We start from the raw sequence: 22291 nt of genomic DNA on the forward strand, positions 1-22291 counted from the left end.
ATGAATACATAGAACCTGACGTGTAAGGTGATACTTTCATAATAATACTAGATTGGTTTTTTTCTTTTTATAAATTTATTTATTTTTGGCTGTGTTGGGTCTTCAATACTGCACGCGGGCTTTCTCTAGTTGCGGCGAGCGGGGCCTACTCTTTGTTTTGGTGCGTAGGCTTCTCATTGCAGTGGCTTCTTTTGTTGTGGAGCATGGGCTCTAGGTGCGTGGGCTTCAGTAGTTGCGGCATGCAGGCTCAGTAGTTGCGGCATGCAGGCTCAGTAGTTGCATGGGCTTAGTTGCTTCGCGGCATGTAGAATCTTCCCGGACCAGGGATGGAACCCGTGTCCCCTGTATTGGCAGGCGGATTCTTAACCACTGTGCCACCAGGGAAGTCCCTAGATTGGTTTTGAAATATGTCCACATTCAACTTTTTAAAAAAAACATAGATACTGAGGTACTCAGGTACTAAGATACTAAGAAGACTTTTAATTCTGGGGGTTTTTCAACAAAGAAGGCTTGTTCAGCCTATGCTTTCTCTTTAAAAACAAAAAAAGATGGTTATTAACTTTTTCAAATAAAACCTTTAAAACATACTTAAAAAGTCCTCAGGAAGAATGAAGGTACTAAGATTCCATCACCATTCTTGGCTTTCTAATTCATTTTGGATTCATAACAGAGTTTTTAACAATGAGATCAGGGACTGGTGATTTTAGTATTACATAAATTTACTCAGTGTGCTGAGTGGAATAGTTCAATTTGAGGAGTAGTGACCTTACTTTCCTTATCATGCTCATATCCCTCCCTAGTAGTAAGTTTTTTTTTTTTTTTTCCCCCCGCGCTACGTGGGCCTCTCACTGTTGTGGCCTCTCCCGCTCCGGACGCGCAGGCTCAGCGGCCATGGCCCACGGGCCTAGCCGCTCCGCGGCATGTGGGATCTTCCCGGACCGGGGCATGAACCCGTGTCCCCTGCGTCGGCAGGCGGACTCTCAACCACTGCGCCACCAGGGAAGCCCCCTAGTAGTAAGTTTAAGGCCTTAGGAAGCTGTATAAACTCTTTCAGATCTGTAGGGTACCCATTAGTTTATGTAATAATCCCACATTCCATTCAATTAATCAGAATATCTTTCCTTATCATTCAAGATAAAAAGAACTTAACTCTGTGGATTTTCAGTTTTCAGTGAATTAGAATACAATGATGTAGACTTAACTTGAAAACTCTAGTAAACATAATTTTACCTCACTTCGATGATTCATAAGGTATGTCGGTATCTCATAACGCCTTAACATTTTAAACATATTTTATGATTTTTTACCATAATCATAGTAGGTATAGAGAATTAGGCTAAATCCATCACTATCCTGAGTTACTTTAGAAAGATTTTCCCTGATAAAATCTTGTTTGACCGTAAAAATATAGACTATTCCCTGACTTCCCACCCCAAGTGCAATTTTCCGGTTGTTGAAATTATGTATAGACAAGAATTTATTCTTTTAAAGAATTTTGCACATACTGGTCAAGTTAGAATGAGCTTATCAAATTTACTTGAAGCAGTGGTTTTTTTTTTTTTTTTGGCCACGCTGCAGCTTGCCAGATCTTAGTTCCCTGACCAGGGATCGAACCTGGGCCCCTGGCAGTGAGAGCGCCGTGTCCTAACCACTGGACTACCACGGAATTCCAGAAGCAGCAGTTTCTCATGTGTATCACATTCCTCATTCATTTACCGGTCATTTATTATGTGCTGTGCCATGTTCCAGTTAGCACACGACATACCAGGTATACAAAATGAATAAAATGTAATCTCTGCTCTCAGGGACATTTTTTTTTTTTTTTTTTTTTTGCACGTGGCTTGCGGGATCTCAGCTTGAACCCGGGCCATGGTAGTGAAAGCCTGGACTCCTAACGACTAGGCCACCAGGGAACTCCCTCTCAGGGACTTTTTTAGACTATGCCCAAGGAGAGAGAGAGACAGGTAAACAAGTATATAGTATGAAGTGTTATAGTTGTTGTGACTAAAGTACAGTTGCATCACAAAGGAGGAAGTGGGTGATTATACTGGAGGATTGAGATGGAAGGAAAAGCATCATACAGGCTACTCATTAAAAAACAAAAGATGGGGAAGGATGTTCTGGGAAGAGGGAGAAGAGCAAAAATAGACGGTGTAAAAGAAGGTGGCAATTTTGGGAACTACAAATAGTTTGGTATGATTGGGGCTTGGATTGTCTGGTGGGATTTGGTGAGAGATGAAACCAGGGGCCAGATCTTGGAGGGACTTAAATATGATATTAAGGATTTGGGTCTTTATTTTAGCAGCATGGAGAGGATTCTTGAAGGGTTTGGAGGAGGGTGTTACATGATCACTGTGGAAGGAATATAGAAGATCAGGTAGATGCAAGGAGACCAGTTCAGACTAGAGATGATGCAGCCTGAATTAAGGCGGTAGTAGTGGAAATAGACAGGGAGGATGGCTGGTGTTAAGGAGATGCATCTGGCAGGACTTGGTGACTATGTGGGAGTTGAGGAGGAGGAAAAGGGAGAAATTCAGTGTAATTCCCAGGCTTCTGTTTTAGGCTGCTGTGTGCTGTGTGGTGCCATTACAAGGACGGGGAATATAGGAAGAAGAGTAGTTTGGGAGGTGGGAGAGGAAAGAGAACTTGGTTATTTTAGACATAATGAATTCAATAAAGTCCTATGGGATATCCAAATGTATTTATTTATTTAGCAGTTAATTGTGTCCTGGTGTGGAATTCAGAAGGGAGGTCTGTGCTAGAGGTGTCACCATGCAGGTGGCTAATCACTGATGCAAAGGAGATTATTCAGGCAGTGCTTTAGGGTAGCAAGTGCAATAATTAACATGTTAGGTTTATTATGGAAATTGAATAAAGGATGTCAATGTATCATGTTAGGTATTCTGAGCCCATTTCTTAGAAGGTTGAAACGTTTTGGAGAGAGATTTTCCTTAAGTGGTACCTCTAGTTACTGCTAGTTACTTTGGGCATAATGGCTCTCTTACTTTTTTTTTTTTTAACGAGGTTCTGCTCATGTCTGTAGTTTGATTATGGTGACTTAAAAAATGCTAAAGTGTAAAAATGACTAAAGCTCCTAGATTCCGACAAGGGACATCAATTCTGTGGTCAGCAGGTTCTTCCTGGTTTGAACTAACAGTATTACTTTTTAGTCTTATTTGGATAAATCTACAATGTGACTTAATCTTATACTTGAAGCAGCACTTTATGTCATGAGCTTTTAAAGTTAGGAAGGGAAAAGTCTGGTGTAGAAGAGTAGCAAGTGGCGGTGTAAATACAGTAGCAAGAGGAACTTTCCTTTGGGGTGAGGAAAGTTGTTGATTCATTTCCATGGTAGTAGCTGCTAAGCAGTCCCGGGCAGCTTAGAATTTAAATACATTGGGGCACTAGTCAAAGCACTAACATCGAGTTGTAAAGTATATTATTTTATTCCTTTTGAGATAGATTAAAACAAATTTTTTAACCCCATGCTGTGAATATTAATTTTTTCATGATTTATGTAGTTTGTTTATCGATGGACACTTTTACAACAGGATTTATGAAGCCGGATCCGAGAACAACACGGCAGTTGTGGCGGTAGAAACTCACACGATACACAAAATTGAAGAAGGGATTGGTAAGTCTTTTTGTTGTTCTAGTACTTTTTTTTTTGGCCGTACCTCGAGGTATGCAGAACCCGTGCCCCCTGCAGTGGAAGCGGGGAGTCTTAACCACTGGACCACCAGGGAAACCCTGTTGTAGTACTTTTGACCTTAGCTTCCTTGGTTGAGATTTCTTGCCTCTTGTGCCTTATTTTCCCCCCCTACCCAGTGCTGTAGCCATCAATCTGATGATGGCACATCTAGAGACACCGCTGCCTAAGATGCTAGGGCTGTCCGTTGATGTTTAACGTGAATTTGCTAGGGTTGCTGAAAAGATTTTTCATCAATAGAAATCCCTCAAAGAAATTGGAGCCTCAAGGTTGAACTCTGTCATTAGGGAAGTTGCTGATGAGGTGTTGATTGTAAGGCAGTGAGTGGAAAGAAACTGAAGTTAGACAAACCTGAGTTTAAATCCCACGTTCTCACTGCTTAGCTGTGTGTCCTTGGGAAAGTCCCTTCACCTTTCTGAGTCCTACACAGGGACAATAGGAAACAATCACTGCCTCACAGGATTGTTTTAAGAACTAAAAAAGATTAAGTCTATAAAAGCACACAGCACAGCGTCTGGCACATAGTGGGAGCTTGGTAAGAGAGCTGTTATGCCAAACTTCTTCCAGAAGATTCCTAAACAGTACCAACCAGTGTGAACTATTAGCCCCTCAGAGGAACCAGGAGACTAGAGATTCTGAATTAAGCTTTGGGGAAGAGTGTTTGATAAATAAATGATATTTTTTCCATTTTCAAGATGCAAGCACTATAGAAGCAAATGAGGATATGGAAATTGCTTACCCCATAACTTGTGGGGAGAGCAAAGCCATTCTCCTTTGGAAGAAGTTTGTATGCCCAGGAATAAATGTAAAGTGTGTCAAGGTAATTGTCTTTTCTCCTTGCTGGGGCCTATTTTGGGTCTCCTTGTTTTCAAAGGGTATGGTTTTAGTGCCTCTTCTCTCTCTTCCACCATGTCAATGTTTTTAATTTTGTGGTGTCCCTTTGTGTCACAGTAAAAAAAAAAAAAAAAAAAATAGGGACTTTAGAGTGAATTTGACCTGGATTCAAGTCCCACCAGAATATAAGTCCTTTGAGAGCTGAGAATTTGTCTATCTTGTTCACCATTGTATCCCCAACACATAGAATAGGGCTTGGCATATTTATCAGTAAATATTTGTTGAATGAATGGAGTCCCATCTCTATCACTGACTAGCTAGGTGACCTTGATCAAGTTATTTAATATTTCAGAGCCTCATATGTTAAAATACAAATAATTATATACACACACAGTAAGGTTGCTAGAAGAGGAAGTGAGATCATATATGTAAAATGCCTTACACTGGTGTGTAATTTGGTAGAGTTTATTAAAAATTATTACTGATAAAAATAAGTAATCTTCATGAGAGCACAATATGGAAATAATTGCTTATTCTGTCTCCACTGGTAGCCACAGCTGACCTATGTAGATAGTAGTCACCATCAGTGGCATCATCCTAGAATCATTAAGAATTACAGAGCTTTGAGGCTTTGCAGTGCTGTTGGTTTCTACCATCCTTATTCTTTCTACCAGATCCTGAATTTTGTCATTAGGGCTGGATAGATTACTTCAGTTTAAATAGCCTTTGCAACATTGGACCTGTCTGCTTGATTCAGGGCATAAATGGATTTTAGATCCTAATCAGTATATTAATCTCTGACCCTCCTTGTGTCTTCTGTAGCTTCGTACCAGGACAGGGCACTGTGTCCAGAGAAGGATCATCTTCTCTAGCACAATAGGGTGGGAGGATGGAGAATACAAGGCTATGACTAAAGATGTCTGTCATTTGGGTATTTTTTGTTCATAACAAGTAGAGTTATGTCTTTCTTTCCCTCTTGGCCTGCCTAAATTAACATTGGATTATTTTGGACTTTACTTTTTACATTAGTTTAATGATCAGTTGATCAGCCCCAAGCATTTTGTTCATCTGGCTGGCAAGTCCACCCTGAAGGACTGGAAGAGAGCTATTCGTCTGGGTGGAATCATGCTCAGGTGAGCTCTGATAGCAAGTTCATACCTTTCAGCTGACTGTGGGGCACTTAATCATGGTGGAATCCAGAGAATCCAGTCTTCTTAATTTGAATTTTTATTCTCTCTGAAGGATTATCGGCTTAAACAATCCATGTATTATTTGACCTTCATCAACTTGTTCTTAAAATCCCTGTGAGAGAAGAAAAATTGAATCAAATTGACTCTTCCCAGCATCTAGGACAAATTCTTCTGATGTCAGAATGTTGGGCAGGATCTTCTCTGGGCAGAGAAGCTCAGGAGTAGATGACAGTCCAGCTTGAGATCACTCAGCATAGGCAGAGCTAAGCCTGGTGCTAAGAAAGCTTGACAACAACGGAGATGTGGGCTGATGGACAAATCCTGGGATAATCTGGTAGAGTAGAAGGGTGCTGTTTGTAAGTAACAATTATGCACAGCGAATGCAATCCTTGCCGTCACTGTACCATTGAAATAAACTTTATTTGTTTTTAAAAAATATTTATTTATTTACTTAGGCTGCGCCTGGTCTTAGTTGCGGCGTGCAGACTCTTAGTTGCGGCATGCATATGGGATCTAGTTCCCCAACCAGGGATCGAACCCGGGCCCCCTGCATTGGCAGCGTGGAGTCTTACCCACTGCACCACCAGGGAAGTCCCAGAAATAAACTTTAGAATGTATAGTATCCCCACTCCCATCTCTTTATGCAGCAAGTTTATCATTGTAATCCACCCCACTCCTCGGTGAAATTAACATTAGTTGGTGTTTCTTGAGCACTCAACTATTGATAGAAAATTTAAAAATGTGGTTAAGAATTAAAATTTCCCCACAGAACATGTATCATGAGCCTTAAAAACCTCTTACCTTTTGTCTTTAATTTTTTTAAGGAATCTGTCTTAAGAGAAATCTATAGTGCTTGTAGAGATTCAAGTATAAAAGTGTTCATTGCAACATAATTTATGATGGTGAAAATTACAGTCTGCTTTAATATACAATCAGGGTATATCTAAAGTAAATTATGGCTCATCTAAATGTATATGAGTTTATACTATGGGGCATTATGAGGTCATTAAAATATTTCTAAAGAGTTTTTACATGGAAAATGCTTATGATGTAATGTAAGGAAGAAAACAAAATGTAATATCAATTAATATAGTTGTTTTAAAAAACACACATATGTAAGTAAATTTAGTAGAAAAAATATGCTGAAATGTTGATATGATCTCTGTGTTGGATATTTTTTTAAAGAGCAGTTGTTTTCTTTATAGTTTTCTGTATTTTCCACAGAAAATGTTTTTTTCTTTACGTATGATTTTTATAGTCAGAGGCATAATTAAAAAAAATTCATTCCAGATGATTTGTGTGCATTAATCAGTAGTTGAATGAAATTGGGGGTGAATACCTTTAACTTTCTTTTTTTTTTTTTGTTCTTGGCTTGTTTTACTTGCCCAGAAAAACAAGTGTATGCCAACTTTCCCCAAATGTAAAAGACTCAGAGTGTCTAAAAAATCTTTAGTGAAAGCCAAGTAACATTATAACATAGAGTTTACTGTAATTAAAATACCTCATGGCTTTGCTCATGGCCTATAATAGCGTCTTGTGAATCTAGTTATAAGGACATTTTATAGTGGGGGTTTAGTATAATCAACTTTGCTCTGTATTTATAGGAGAGTTATCTCTTTTTTTTTTTTTGAAGGAAAGAAATGTGCTGAAGTTTTATGTCTCCAGAAGTGGCAACAGATCTTGCTGGTCTACAAGTACTAATACATCAGAATCTAATCACAAAATTCTAATCCCCCTGTGGCATTTCTCATTTGTGCTGGGATATGAGTTAGTCTTTTCCTCTTTTGGGCTTTGTTTCAGTGAGATTCTATGGGGAAATTTAGCTATTGTCAGGAGTATATGTCTAAAACTTAGTGATAACGGGAAATACAAGAGAGTACTCATAATGAGTAGAGGAAGGAGGGAAGAGGAGTACTTGTAAATGTGGGCAGGACCAATGAACATTTTATAGCCCCAATTAGAATTTCTGCAACCTAATGACTTTTAATACTATTAGGTTTCATTAACATATAGAAGGGACTCAGCAACTTTGTCTCTATTTGTCCCTTCAAGATGAAGTGCAGGCTGAATTGGTACTTCTTGTCTCTCTTTGCACAGGAAAATGATGGACTCTGGACAGATTGATTTTTACCAACATGACAAGGTTTGCTCCAATACCTGCAGAAGCACCAAATTTGATCTTCTGATCAGCAGTGCAAGAGCTCCAGTGCCAGGACAGCAGACAAGTGTGGTGCAGACACCCACTTCGGCCGATGGTAGGGGGTAGGAAACCACCTGAAAACCCACTGTGTTTTTCAGTAGCACTTTTCCCCTCATTTCTTCTTTGTGTTTCTTTTTTCAATTCTCGAGAGCGTTAATGTAAGGTATGGTAATCTTGGGTGGGAGTCCATGCTTTAGAAAGAACTCTCTTTGTTTTCTCCCAAATGATTCCTATTGGCCAGACCTCCTTCCTTGTTTCTTTATTACAGTGCATGGTAAACGTTAGAAAGGTGATCCAAATAATGCTTATTTAACAGTCTCACTTTGGTGCCACTTGACATATCTTTGAAATCAGATTGTTTTAAAAATCCTTTGCTCTTCTAGTGGCAAGGCAAGCGGGTGGATTAGAACGGAGAACGGGTTTTCAGCTGTTGAACTGAGATGTATCAAAGACAGTGTGTCATTGGCTGGGCTGGACTCTGGAGACTGCTGTAAGGATCAAAGAGCTCTGTCTGTAAGGAATTCAGATAAGCAAGCTGAGGCTTCTTCACAAATGAGATAGGATGGGCACACACTTAACTTCAGTATTGTTGTGCTTGGGACAAGGGCTCTCTAGGAAAGATATAGCCGTATGAGGTTATTATTAAGGATTTAGTTCAGCTGGAGACTTAGCACAGCTAAAATTCCTAGATAGAATATGTCTAAACTACTTCCAGGAGGCTTATAAATACGCCTGACAGGGACACAAGAACGCTAAAGGATGTAAGGGAAGTATTGTGCTTTAAAAATGACTTATCAAGGTTTCTTTTGGTCAGTCCTAATGTTCTGTGAGTAACCACTGGGTGAGTAGAAGCCAAATTTCTTGGAACCTAAGTTCCTTTCAGGAAAGTGTACAATATCTAGCAGTTTGAATATTTGGTGGTGTGACACTTTCACTTGAAAAGTGAAAAATGCTGTGAAACTATCTACTTCCTTTTCATTTTGCCGAAACTTCTTTACTTGATCATCCATATTGATATTACTTGTTTGCTTGATTATTGATATCCTTCAATGCGGAGAGTCCACACTTGTCTATATTTCTGTCTGGATCAGTTTGATTTTTCTCAATTCTCTTTGTTTAAAACCTTAATATAAAATTGATAGCAGTAGTTTTTTCCTCTGTGAATCTGCTATTCATGGATCTCTTATCTGATTTATTTTGGTCTCATTTCTCTTGCTTTCTTTTACATAGCCTGATAAATAAATTACAGCAACTTCATGAATTCTAGATGGTTAGTATCAAACATGCTTGTAGTAGGGCTCTTGACTATAATTTTCTTTTAAATTATTTCAAGTCCTCCTCATCCTCACCAAGTCTGGGGCCTGCAGCCTGGCAATTGTGCCCACCTTCTGTCTCTTTCGAAAACATAACTGCTCAGAAAGCAGATTGCTCTTTTGTGATTTTGTAAGTTATCTTTCACTTTCTTTCTTTCTTTCTTTATTTATTTTTATTTATTTATTTATTTTTGCGGTATGCAGGCCTCTCACTGTTGTGGCCTCTCCCGTTGCGGAGCACAGGCTCCGGACGCGCAGGCTCAGCGGCCATGGCTCATGGGCCCAGCCGCTCCGCGGCATGTGGGATCTTCCCGGACCGGGGCACGAACCCGCGTCCCCTGCATCAGCAGGCGGACTCTCAACCACTGCGCCACCAGGGAGGCCCCTATCTTTCACTTTCTATTCAGAGTAAGAAGAAAGCATTTTCTTTTGCAAGGCAGGTTTTATTTAGGAAATCCAATATTCATCCTGGATTACCTAGGATTCTAGTTTTTAAATATAGGGACATGCAGGCAAAAGGTTAGAAAGTTAAATAACAGGATCTCTTTGGCTGTCTGAGATAGAGGATAGTTGTGACTTTTTCATAAAATTCACGGGCCTTCCCTCTAATGGACTGCTTTTAGGTAGCATCACACAGATTGCCATCTCAGAAGAGAGCATGGAAGAGGCAGGGCTGGAATGGAACTCGGCTCTCACTGCTGCTGTCAGCATGGCCACAGAGGAGGGCATGAAGAAAGACTCAGAGGAAATTTCAGGTACTTTCTATGGGGCTCAGATTTCTTGTAAGGTTTTGTGACTCTTATCACCATTACGATTATGGACACAGAAGGCCTCTTCATTACTTGTGCTGGTTTTTCTTGTGCATATTAATACTAATTACAGCTGCAAACACCTTATTTTAATCCAAGCAATAGCCCTGTAAAGTCAGATTTTATGAAGCAGTTGAGACTCAGAAAGGGTCAGCACCCTGCCTAAGACCAGTCACACAACTAATAATTCAGCTGTTTAACTGAATTCATCTGTTTAACTCTGAAGTCCATGCTTTTTATCCTGTCACACTGACTCCAACTTTGGCCCATTTGTTAGAGAAACCAAGCTGCAAGATGTTAGAAGAAAAAATTAGGTAGCAGGTGGTGTAGAGGATGGTGATTAATGATGATTCACTTAGAGGGGACAGGAGAAGCTTCACATCATCCTTCATTCATTAATTTATTTAACAAATATTTATTGCTGCCTGTTTTTAGCTGGTACTGTTGCTAGATCTAGATAGATGAAAAGACATAGCTTCTGCCCCCAGGGAGCTTATAACCCCACCTATTCAACTGTTTTATTGTTTTTTGGTTTTTTTTTTTTAAATATTTATTTATTTTGGCTGCGCCGGGTCTTAGTTGCGGCACGTGGGATCTTCGTTGCAGCATGTGGACTTCTTAGTTGCAGCATGTGAACTCTTAGTTGCGGCATGCATGCGGGATCTAGTTCCCCGACCAGGATTAAACCCAAACCCCCCTGCATTGGGAGCATGGAGTCTTACCCACTGGACCACCAGGGAAGTCCCTTTATTTTGGTTTTTTAAGTATAGGATTAGAGGGAGTATATCTTTAACTTAATTTAATTTCTTTATTACTTAACATTTAAAATATTATGTATTATTTAATTTTAAATTAAATTATTTAAATAAATGCTTTAGTATTTATTAAATATTTAATTTAATATTTTTATTGGTGGAAGATACCTGTTCCCTGTAGCCAGAGGCATGACAAATTGAGGCAATTATCACAAGTCCCTATTTTGCTGCAGAGTTCAAATAATTAGATACCAACTCAGGGAGGCAGCTAGTGTTCCAAAGGCTTTTTTTCTTTTCCCAGAAATAGCCCAATAAGAAATCATTTTGAGGGGGGTTCCTTGGTTGCCTAGTGGTTAGGATTCTGGGCTTTCACTGTTGTGGCCCGTTTTCAATCTCTGGTCAGGGAACTGAGATCCTACAAGCTGCGCAGCACGGAAAAAAAAAAATCATTTTGAATCAAAATAATTTTGAATTTAACATTGAAGAGATATGCTTAAGTATATGTAGTGTCCCTTGTTTACCCTCTGTCTTATCCCTCTTTTGCCAGAGGACACTTTGATGTTCTGGAAAGGAATAGCTGATGTAGGACTGATGGAAGAGGTTGTCTGCAATATACAGAAGGAAATAGAGGAGCTACTCAGGGGAGTTCAGCAGCGGCTTATCCAGGCTCCCTTCCAGGTCACAGGTAAACACACTAATCCCAACAATAGCGGTCATTGTAGGCAGATCATGTTAGCCTCATGAAACACTGAGGTATAGGTATTATTATCCTCATTTTACAGAATAGGAAACTAAGGCTCATAAAAAGTTACTATCCAAAGTTCGTAACTAGGGCTTTTTATTTTGAATTGTAAAAATTTTTTTTTTTATTGAGGTATAGTTGATTTACAATATTGTGTTAGTTTCAGGTGTACAGCGAAGTGATTCAGTTATATATATGTGTGTGTGTGTGTGTTTTTAAATTTATTTTTATTTAATTTATTTTATTTTTGGCTGTGTTGGGTCTTCGTTGCTGCACGCGGGCATTCTCTAGTTGCGGCGAGTGGGGCTACTCTTTGTTGTGGTGCGCGGACTTCTCATTGTGGTGGCTTCTCTTGTTGCGGAGCATAGGCTCTAGGCGTGTGGGCTTCAGTAGTTGTGGCACGTGGGCTTCAGTAGTTTTGGCTCATGGGCTCTAGAGCGCAGGCTCAGTAGTCATGGCACACGGGCTTAGGTGCTCCACGGCATGTGGGATCTTCCCGGACCAGGGCTTGAACCCGTGTCCCCTGCAATTTCAGGCGGATTCTTAACTACTGTGCCACCAGGGAAGCTCCTATGTGTATTTTTTCAAATTATTTTCCATTATAGGTTATTAGAAGATATTGAATATAGTTCCCTGTGCTATACAGTAGATCCTTGTTGCTTATGTATTTTATACATAGTAGTGTGTATCTGTTAATCCCATACTCCTAATTTATCCCTTCCTCACTTCCCCTTTGGTAACCATAAGTTTTTTTTCTATGTCTGTGAGTCTGTTTCTGTTTTGTAAATAAATTCATTTGTATTATTTTTTGCTTCCACATGTAAGTGTAATTTGTCTTTCTCTTACTTAGTATGTTATTCTCTAGGTCCATCCACCTTGCTGCAAATGGCAATATTTCATTCTGTTTTTATAGCTAAGTAATATTCCTTTGGATATGTATACCACATCTTCTCTGTCCATTCATCTGATTGATGGACACTTAGGTTGCTTCCATGTCTTGGTTACTGTAAATTGTAAATTGCTGCTATGAACACTGGAGTGCGTGTATCTTTTCAAGTTAGAGTTTTCATCTTTTCTGGATATATGCCCAGGAGTGGGATTACTGGATCATATATGGTAGCTCTATTTTTAGCATAACTAGGTTTTGAACTCAGGTCTGGCATTGCTTTTTCCACAGGTAATTTTTGCCTTGTAAATGGTGCCAGAAAGCAATCTCTCTCTCTCTCTCTCTCTCGATATAGATACAAAGTAGATGTATAGAGTCTGAAAATTGGAGAAATCCACCTGGTTTTAGACAGTTCTCATATTCTGTTAGCTTAAAGCCTCCAGAACGATTGTCTGCATTCCAGGCAGAGGGAACAAAGATCTTGAAGTTACAATGAACCTGGTGGGTTCAAAGAATTAGAGAAGCACTGACGTGGCTCCAGTGGACTAAGTAATGGAGAGAGTGGTAGGTGATGAGGTTGCACAGGAGCAGAGGGGACAGTTTAAATAAGCTTTGGTCAGAACTTTGGGTTTTATTTTAAGGTGATGGTAAGCCATCATAGTGATTTTGAGCAGGGGAGTAAAGTGATCAGATATATTTATATATTTTTAATATAGTTTTTAAATTTTTATATCTTTTTTTTTTTTTTTTTTTTTGGTACGTGGGCCTCTCACTGTTGTGGCCTCTCCCGTTGCGGAGCACAGGCTCCGGACGTGCAGGCTCAGCGGCCATGGCTCATGGGCCCAGCCGCTCCGCGGCATGTGGGCTTTTCGGGACTGGGGCACGAACCCGTGTCCCCTGCATCAGCAGGCGGACTCTCAACCACTGCGCCACCAGGGAAGCCCTAATTTTTATATCTTTAATGGAAGCAAACTCATTAATATTTTCAAGATTATTTCTTCACTTGTTTGTAATTGAGTTATCACGTTTGACAATTTCTAATGACCCCATGACAGTCTTAACTAATTTAAAAAATTTTTATTTTATTTATTTATTTATTTTTGGCTGTGTTGGGTCTTCGTTGCTGCACGTGGGGTTTCTCTAGTTTGCGGCAAGCAGGGGCTACTCTTCGTTGCAGTGTGTGGGCTTCTCATTGTGGTGGCTTCTCTTGTTGCGGAGCACAGGCTCTAGGCACACGGGCTTAGTTGCTCCGCAGCATGTGGGATCTTCCCAGACCAGGAATCGAACCTGTCCCCTGCATTGGCAGACGGATTCTTAACCACTGCACCACCAGGGAAGTCCCTCAGATTTATTTATATTTTTAAAAGATCACTGTGGTTGCTGTGGGGAGAATAGATTATATGGGGCAAGAGTAGAAACAAGAAGACCAGTTGGGAAACTCTTGAAGGAATTAGTCCAGGCAAGAGATGATGGTAGCGTGGATTAGAGTGGGTAGTGGTAGACCTGGGAAGAAGGGATCATATTGGGCTTATATTTTGAATGTGGAACTGACAAGTCTTGCTGATGGATTGGATGTAGGGTGAAAAAGAAAGAAATCCAGGATGACTCATATATTTTTGGTCTGAGCTGTGAGCAGTGGTAAAATTTCCTGAGATGAAGACCACTGGGAGAAGAAATCAGAATTGGTTTTTGACTTGTTTAGTTGAGATGCTTATGAGGGCTTCAAATGGAGAAGTCATTTGGCTCAACAGAAGTATTAATCTGTAATGCAGGAAAGAGGTCTGGGCTGGAGATCTACATGTGGAAATTCTTAGCATGTCCATGATATTCAAAACCATGGAACTGGATGAGACAACTGTAGAAGAGAGTTGTAGGTGGAAAAGTGGTCTGAGTTAAGGAAGTAATGACCAGTTACTGACAGCTCTTTCAAGAAGTTTTGTTTAAAGGGGAACAGAGGGACTTCCCCTGGAGGTCCAGTGGTTAGGGCTCCGTGCTTCCACTGCAGGGGGCACGGGTTCAATCCCTGGTCAGAGAACTAAGATCTTACATGCCGCGTGGTGCAGCCCCCCCACAAAAAAAATAATAATAATAAAGGGGAACAGAGATAATACTATTAATAATATTGCATGTCATTTCCCATGTTTGGCACTTAAAATATGATGTTTCTAATCTTCATATCTATCTTGCAGAGTAAGTATTATTAGTCGCATTTGTTTCAGATGAGAAAACTAAGGACGGAAATGACTTACCCAAGGTCACACAGATAGGCAACATCAAAACCAAGGTTCAAACTTAGCTCTGTCTAGTAGAATGACCATATTTTCTAAGACAAGTCAGAACCTATAACCAGATGCAAGATTTTTTTTCCTTATTTTTGTATTTATTTATATGGAAACATGTATAAAGATATAACAATTAAATAATAATTAGTTACACATGTGATAAATCTTTGTTAAAATATTTTGAAAATGCTATTAGTATTCTAATTTCTGGATTGGTTTTTTTTTTTTCCCTATTTTTTTTTTTTTTTTTTTTTTTTTTTTTTTGCTGTACATGGGCCTTTCACTGTTGTGGCCTCTCCCGTTGTGGAGCACAGGCTCCGGACGCACAGGCTCAGCGGCCATGGCTTACGGGCCCAGCCGCTCCGCAGCATGTGGGATCTTCCCGGACCGGGGCACGAACCCGTGTCCCCTGCATCGGCAGGCGGACTCACAACCACTGCGCCACCAGGGAAGCCCGGGATTGTTTTATATTTATAAGCAGCACAATAGGGAGTTGGTGGAACATTTCTGTTTTAACTGGACAGACATGTCTTTTGTTTTAAATAGATGCTGCTGTTCTCAACAATGTAGCACATACATTTGGCCTAATGGACACAGTCAAGAAGGTTTTAGACAACAGAAGGAACCAAGTAGAGCAGGGAGAAGAGCAGTTTCTCTATACTCTGACAGGTATGTGTAACTTCTCTCTTTTCTTAGGTGATATTATACTAATATCCTTGAGTCTTGCCATTCCTTTGTTGACTTCTGTTGGGACTGGATTGGCTTGCTTCTTCTTTCTTTCCTTCCTTCCTCCCTTCCCCTGTCCTTTCTTCCTTCTCTCTCTGTCTCTCTTTCTCTCTCTCTCTCTTTCTTTCTTTCACCTCACATAGTATCAGATTTGGCTTTTTCTTTGTACATAGTCCTAGGTGAGGTGGAGTGGTGGGAAGCAGAGGAAGCACAAAGGAAAAGAAAAGAAAGCCAGCAACATGATCCTCCTTCTATATCTTTGGAGGATTAAGATGTCTGCTAGATCGCTCCATTAGTCCAGTAATATAAGTGGCAGAAGAAAAAAATTGGCCTTTGTCTTTTTTACATTATTAATACTGAGTCTTTTGATATACATTTAGCACTTTCATTATTTCTGGTAATCAGAAATTATGAGCACATGGATAATTTAACTCTTTTTAATAAGTACTTTGTGCTGGTCTCCAAGCTAGGTTTTAGAAATAAAATGTTGAATAAGGTAGCCTCAGTCTCTTGAGGGCTTTCAAGGAACTGAAGGGAAAGCAGACTTAGAAATAAGTGCAAAAAGTAGTCAGTTTTGTAACAGAGGCATATAGCAGGTATAGTGGTGGAACAAAGGGAGTTATCATTTTTACCCAGAAAAGAATCAGGAGAAGCTTTTGGAGGAGGTAAGGCAGTGAAAGATGCAAAACAAGTTGGAGGTATGGATTATCAGTCTTAAATGACATAGAATATATTATAATAGTCGGTCATGAAGACGAGAGGCAAGAAAGATCATTTGGTAAGAGAAGAACAATTTAGGTTGTTTTAAACTTATTTTTATGCCCAGTTTATATTTTAAATTCGGTTTACCAGGTATTCTCAGAGATGCCCTTTTTCATTTGATCTTTCTAAGAATATTATAGGCTGTTTTCTTATTTTACAGATAACCCAGTAGAGGCACAGAGAGGATAAATGATTTGCCTGGGACCACATCACTCCTTGACAGTGAAGCCCAGAGTAGAACTCTGTCTTCTTATTTATAGTCCAATGCTGTCTTCCACCTTGAAACTTTACACCATCTGAAAAATGGTTTTTGTTAGAAATGTAGGCTTCTGGTCCCTTGTCCATATCATTTTAGTTATAACCACAGTGTACATAAAGTTGTGTTTTCTGCTTTTTTCACTGTGACATACTAATATTTTTCCAAGTTGCTACACAGTATTTTACCTAGACGTTCTTTTAAGGATGAATTTAAATTTTCTTCAGTAGCTTATTTTGTTGCAGTGAACTTGTATGAATATAACTTTTCTTCTTATGTTCTCTTAAACTACTTCACAATATGAATACCATTTAAGCTTGAGGTTAAATGGTATTGATAATTTGTTTATGGAGTCTTGTGACCTACTGTCAAATTTTCAAGAAGATTATACCAATTTACATCACAAGTTTGAGCTCACCAACAATGGGCATTGTTTTTTACAATACACCCTGATTTAACTTTTTAAAAATTATAGATTTGGTATCTTGTTTAGGTTCACATTTCTTTGATTACTACTAAAGTTGGAAAAAATGCATTATCTTATAACCGTAAACGGCAATGTTTTAAAGTTTTTGAATGTGTTCTTTATCACTCCCTACTCCTTTTATTCCAAACAAGGAGTTGGCTTGCTCTGGGTGTTCCACAGTGAGCAAGGTGCTCTACAGGTGTGACTGGTTATTTATTGGATGCTTATCAGGTGCTAAGCAATAGAGAAGTTCTGGTGTAGAACCAGACTCACCAGTGGTCATCAAGGTTGGATTGGACCCTTGGGAGAGGGATAGTGATAGATGTATTGGGGTGGAAAAGCCACCAAGTTGACTCTCTGTAACATGCTCTGTAACCGTAAGGAAGTCGCTTTATCTCTCTGGATCTATGTCAAAATGAATGTGTTAGAACTCTTAAGACCTCCTTCAGTTCTGTAATTCTTAGGGACTTCCTCTATAACTTTCTGTAGACTTCTCTGGGGGCTAATGGTAGACTAAAGCCATCTGGGTCACCAGCAAGTGATCCTGCCTTGAAGGACAGTTTGGGAATCACTGCTTTTCAGAGTGGCCATTGTAGCTCCTTTGTGGGTCCATGGCAGTTGCAAAGGGATTATGCAGATATTATTTTCATCTGTAGAGCCAGGCAGGGCATATATAAGCTGGTAGACCAACTGGAGACTTCTTTGGTTTGCATTTTGGTGACAGGTAACAAAATGCCACAGGAGCTTCTAGAGTTGAGCTATAGTAGGATCACAGCACGAAAAGATTCTGAATTATTGACCTGTCTATAATCACACAATGACATGTAGTAACTGGAGGGATTTTAAAGACCATCCAGTCTAGTTTCTTCTTGAAAACAATGAAATGACTTGCCTGAGGCTACATAGTAGCAAAACCAGGGCAAGACCCCAGGTCTCCTCACTCCCAGTTTACTGTTCCCAAGATTATACTTCTCTCCACACAAAGTCTGTCTTTTTTCCATAGACTTGGAACGCCAGTTGGAAGAGCAGAAGAAGCAAGCTCAGGATCACAGGCTGAAATCCCAGACGGTTCAAAATGTGGTATTGATGCCTGTGAGCACTCCTAAGCCTCCCAAAAGACCCCGGCTCCAGCGGCCAGCCTCTACCACCGTCCTGAGCCCTTCTCCTCCTGTCCAGCAGCCTCAGTTCACAGTCATCTCACCCATCACCATCACCCCCGTGGGTCAGTCATTTTCCATGGGCAATATTCCAGTGGCCACCCTCAGCCAGGGCTCCAGTCCTGTGACTGTCCACGCACTTCCTTCTGGCCCTCAGCTCTTCCGTTATGCCACAGTGGTCTCATCTGCCAAGAGCAGCTCACCAGACACAGTGACCATCCACCCTTCATCTAGCCTGGCGCTGCTAAGCTCCACCGCCATGCAGGATGGGAGTACCCTTGGCAACATGACCACCATGGTGAGCCCTGTGGAGTTGGTGGCCATGGAGTCTGGCCTGACCTCAGCCATCCAGGCTGTTGAAAGCACCTCAGAGGATGGGCAGACCATCATTGAGATTGACCCAGCCCCAGACCCAGAGGCTGAGGATACTGAGGGCAAAGCAGTCATTTTGGAGACAGAACTGAGGACTGAGGAGAAAGTCGTGGCTGAGATGGAAGAACACCAGCATCAAGTTCACAATGTGGAGATTGTGGTCTTAGAGGATTAACTGGGGGTCTCGGGGCCAGGAGATATGTTTTGGTTTGGAATTTTAATTATTTGTTTATTTTTATCATTGTCCCACTCATTTCCACATAGGATCCTTTTTTTTAAAAACAAAACCTTGTTGTTGTAACTGAACAGGTTGGGTCCCTTCCACCCCCTCATTGAAAAATGGACAAAACAAGCTGCCCTTCCGAAAGTTGAGAGTAGGTCACTCAATGTCCTAATCCTCTTACACCAAGAAAGTGATTTCTTTTGGGGGAGGCATCAAGATAACCAGAAACCCTATCCAGAAAGCCCTTTCCAGGCTAGTCTGTCTGTGTATGCATGTGGTTTTATTCTCATAAAGGTGCATTGACCAAACCGGGGAACACAAATCTGACCCTGGAAGGCAATCCACTCACACGTGGATGCAGAAGGATACTTTACTCTGTATCCTGGAAGGGGCCCTCAGAGGCCAATGCAAAAGTCTGAAACAAAAGTAAGTTGCACTCTGCTTGGAGGGGAAGGTGGCATACCAGCAGCGGCTTAAAAAGGGAAGTGCTTTGGCCAGGATGGGGCAAGGAAATTATCTTACTTCCAGAAGTGCAACTGATGCCTCTTAATATCTCTGAGGGTTACTACCATGGCTGCCATTTTGAGGCAAGGCCAGTGTTAAGAAGAAGGGTACATTTCCACCGAGCAAGTGGCGTCAGAGGCCTGTGGCTTGGCAGAAATAGAAATCCAGAGATGTCACAGCTGTGCTTTGGGGTTCAGGTTCACCTTGCCCCCCACTTTGTCAAAACACTTACCCTCCTAGTCCATTCATTTGCAAACTGTGTGATGTGGTGTAAATTGCTCTGGTTCTTGGACTGTGGCTGTTCTCGGGGTGGGGCTCCAAGGCCATCATTTTTATTGCATGACTCCAGGAGCAGGAGAGTTCCTCTTCCAGACCAGCTGCCCTTTTTTTGTGGGGCCCTTTTTTGGCTTTGGAACCAAAAGCAGCCATTCATTTGGTGCTTCCTCTGTTCTACCCTCTGTTCCTCAGTGGTTAATGGCATCTGTCTCCTGGATCCCACGCTCTTCAGATTTTTGGCTGATTCAGAGAACAGTGACAGGTGCCTGCCTGCCTTCATCCCCTTTTAGATTCATATATACCATTTATACCACAGATGTTTCTGTGAGATATTGAGCTCATAAAAAAACCTTAGGTTTGGCAACACCCCACCCTATCCCGAGGCACCGACTAGATGCCTCCTCCTGAGTGAGCTGGACTCCCTGGGAAAGAAGCATTGTCTGCAACATTATATTATAGGAAATGTACCAGGAATGTAATAATAATATCTTTTGGGGGGTTATTTTGTTTTCTTCTTTTTTTTTAATGTTTTTGTATATTTAGAGATGGGCCCATTTTCCATGCTGTGATTCCTTCTCTTTGACCATCTTCAGTGTCTGGGGCAAGAGTGGAGTCTGTTTTTTGTTTCTTTGATTGCATTGTTTACTGCACTAGGAAAAATATAGGGAAACTGCAGACAATTTAAAAGAAAAATAGGTCAAAAAAGAAAGCATACACTTTAGGAGTGGGAGAGTTTTTTTTTTTTAATTAAATACAAAACTTTAACCTGTAGTTTCCTTTTTTTTTTTGAAGGCACCCACCTGAAGCTATGTTTCTTCCAACAGATGTTGGAAACCCTGTTGTTAAGCAAGTGAAAACTGCATCCTGCCATCCCTCAGATAGCTGTGTATAGCTGGAGAAGCCCTCTAACTTGAAAGGGTCAATCTTAAAAGCCTTATGGGTGAGATTTCTGAACCCCATACTGTTGTGGTTTTCAGCTTTAAAATTGGGGTTTTATTTTTCTTTTCAAAATATCTAATAGACATAGCAATCAGTTTAGAACAAACCTTTGGCCCTTTATATATCTTTAGTGAAGGAAGTGGCTTTTATTTCTTGCTTCTTTAGGTTGTCTGTTGGTACATAAACAAAAACAAAATTTCTGCCTAAGCCTAAAACTACTACTTGAACCTAGAAAGGCACAAGTCATCTCTATTGCGGTTTTTAGGGACACTTTTATCTTTCCCAGAGACAAGAGGCTCAAATCAGGACAGAGGAGGAGCCCTGGAGAACACCTACCCACTAGCTCAGGTTCCTTTCTTTCCTCCATCAGAGCTGTTTGGTAGTGTTTTAAAGTAGTGTGAGCGTCATGCTTCCAAAGTCAAGAGATCACCTCCTAAAGACAGAGCCTGTTTACTTTCACTACCTGAATATTCCAGCTGGTGGAAATACATGAGCTTTGTTGTTTTCCTGGTCTTCCAGTAGCCTGTCATTATTGCTAGATGCTATGCACCCATTCTTGAGTGTGGGTTTCCTCACAACCCTGGTCTACATCTCAGACAGGGTGAGGCACATGCAAGACACTGGTATATACACAAGCAGTTACAATGAATCATTCCTCAGGCTGAGTTGGCAGTAGCCATCTAATCTTTCTGTTCATTCATTAAATAAACATTTGTAAGTACCATCTATGTGCCAGGCTTTGTGCTAGGCACTGGCAGTACAGAGATGAAGGCTCAGTCCATGCACTCAAGGGATTCATTCTCCAGAGGTTGTCTGGAGTTAAGAACTATATTTCAATATAATAATTGGTTTCCTTTGTAATGCTATGTACTTTATTTCATGCGTTGATGAACATTGTTCCGAGAGTTGGTCCGTAGGTTTCAGAAGGCTACCAAAGTTACAAAATGGTTAAGCCTTTCTCTAGTGAGATACTGAAATCATCATATTGGGGTAAGTGCAGTGGTAGAGCTATTGGCTGGGAGAAGAGAGAACAAGGGGTCAAGCATCTAACCCAGCTTGGAGGCAGGGGTCAGCAAATATTGGAGTACTTCCTGGAGAAGATGTATACCTAACCTGATTTAGGAGAGACCATTTTTGGCTACTTGTTTTGCATTCCATTTTCAAGTAGTTGCACTTATTTATACAAGAGGGGAAAAAAATCCTAAGTCTCTTGTTGCTTCTGTCTCCAGAGCTAGGCAGAGTCAGCAGCTCAGGCAGTCTCTTCTGAGAGCAACGCACTGGTGAAAGCCCAGTCATGTGTCAGTTTCTCTGAGCTTCCATCAGATGAATCCAGGGCAGGTAAATGCCCCAAACCTTCCTGTCATCTGGTTTCCACAAAGGCCTCAGAGTCAACTCTTGCCTTGGCCATGTCCCTGTCTGACCCCCGCTTTCCTGTTCTCTTCCCCTTTTCAATTTCCAGGTTCCATCCCTGCCCCCCTCCCCAAATTAAAACAAAACAAAAACTCCCTGGCATTCTGAAGTAAAAAAGGGACAATAGATTTGAATATTTAAGATTTAAAGCTACTTCATATGAAGTTTCTTTCATGCTTCTGTCCATATTTGGGAAGGAGGACCAGAGTTAATCCAAATACCTTGGAAATTAATATTCAGTTTAGGTGGTCTGAGACACCCTTTAGTGGTGGCATTTTAATCCATTTCATGAAAGCATTAAAGGTAAGTCTGTATGGTGGGAAGTACTGGTAACACTTGATGATAAAGATAGTAAAATCAAGCATGAAATATGGAACTACTAGTTCATTGAGTTATAATTGGTCCACCACTATCAAGGCGGTAGCAAGGACAAAGAAAAGGTTGAATTCTCAAAATACGCACGAGTTTGTAATTCACTTT

The 22291-nt window shown here is 40.6% G+C and overlaps 1 protein-coding gene across 8 annotated transcripts in view; it reads left to right on the forward strand.

The window, feature by feature from the left end:
- Positions 1-21187, forward strand: part of GMEB1 (glucocorticoid modulatory element binding protein 1) — a 31427-nt gene extending 10240 nt beyond the window's left edge. For 6 of the 8 annotated variants that reach the window (XM_060017391.1, XM_060017370.1, XM_060017385.1 and 3 more), the window contains 8 exons: positions 3522-3634; positions 4405-4529; positions 5573-5676; positions 7831-7988; positions 9870-10001; positions 11358-11495; positions 15267-15389; positions 17934-21187. In XM_060017391.1, the coding sequence (XP_059873374.1) occupies positions 3522-3634; positions 4405-4529; positions 5573-5676; positions 7831-7988; positions 9870-10001; positions 11358-11495; positions 15267-15389; positions 17934-18634 (1594 nt within the window). In that variant the 3' untranslated portion in view covers positions 18635-21187. Of the gene's footprint in view, positions 1-1578; positions 1769-3521; positions 3635-4404; positions 4530-5572; positions 5677-7830; positions 7989-9869; positions 10002-11357; positions 11496-15266; positions 15390-17933 lie in introns of all 8 variants that reach the window. The other 2 variants (XM_060017414.1, XM_060017407.2) reach the window with 2 other exon arrangements.
- The last annotated feature ends 1104 nt before the right edge of the window (positions 21188-22291 follow it).

Source organism: Delphinus delphis, chromosome 1, assembly GCF_949987515.2.
Source record: "Delphinus delphis chromosome 1, mDelDel1.2, whole genome shotgun sequence".
NCBI classification, from domain to species: Eukaryota; Metazoa; Chordata; class Mammalia; order Artiodactyla; family Delphinidae; genus Delphinus; species Delphinus delphis.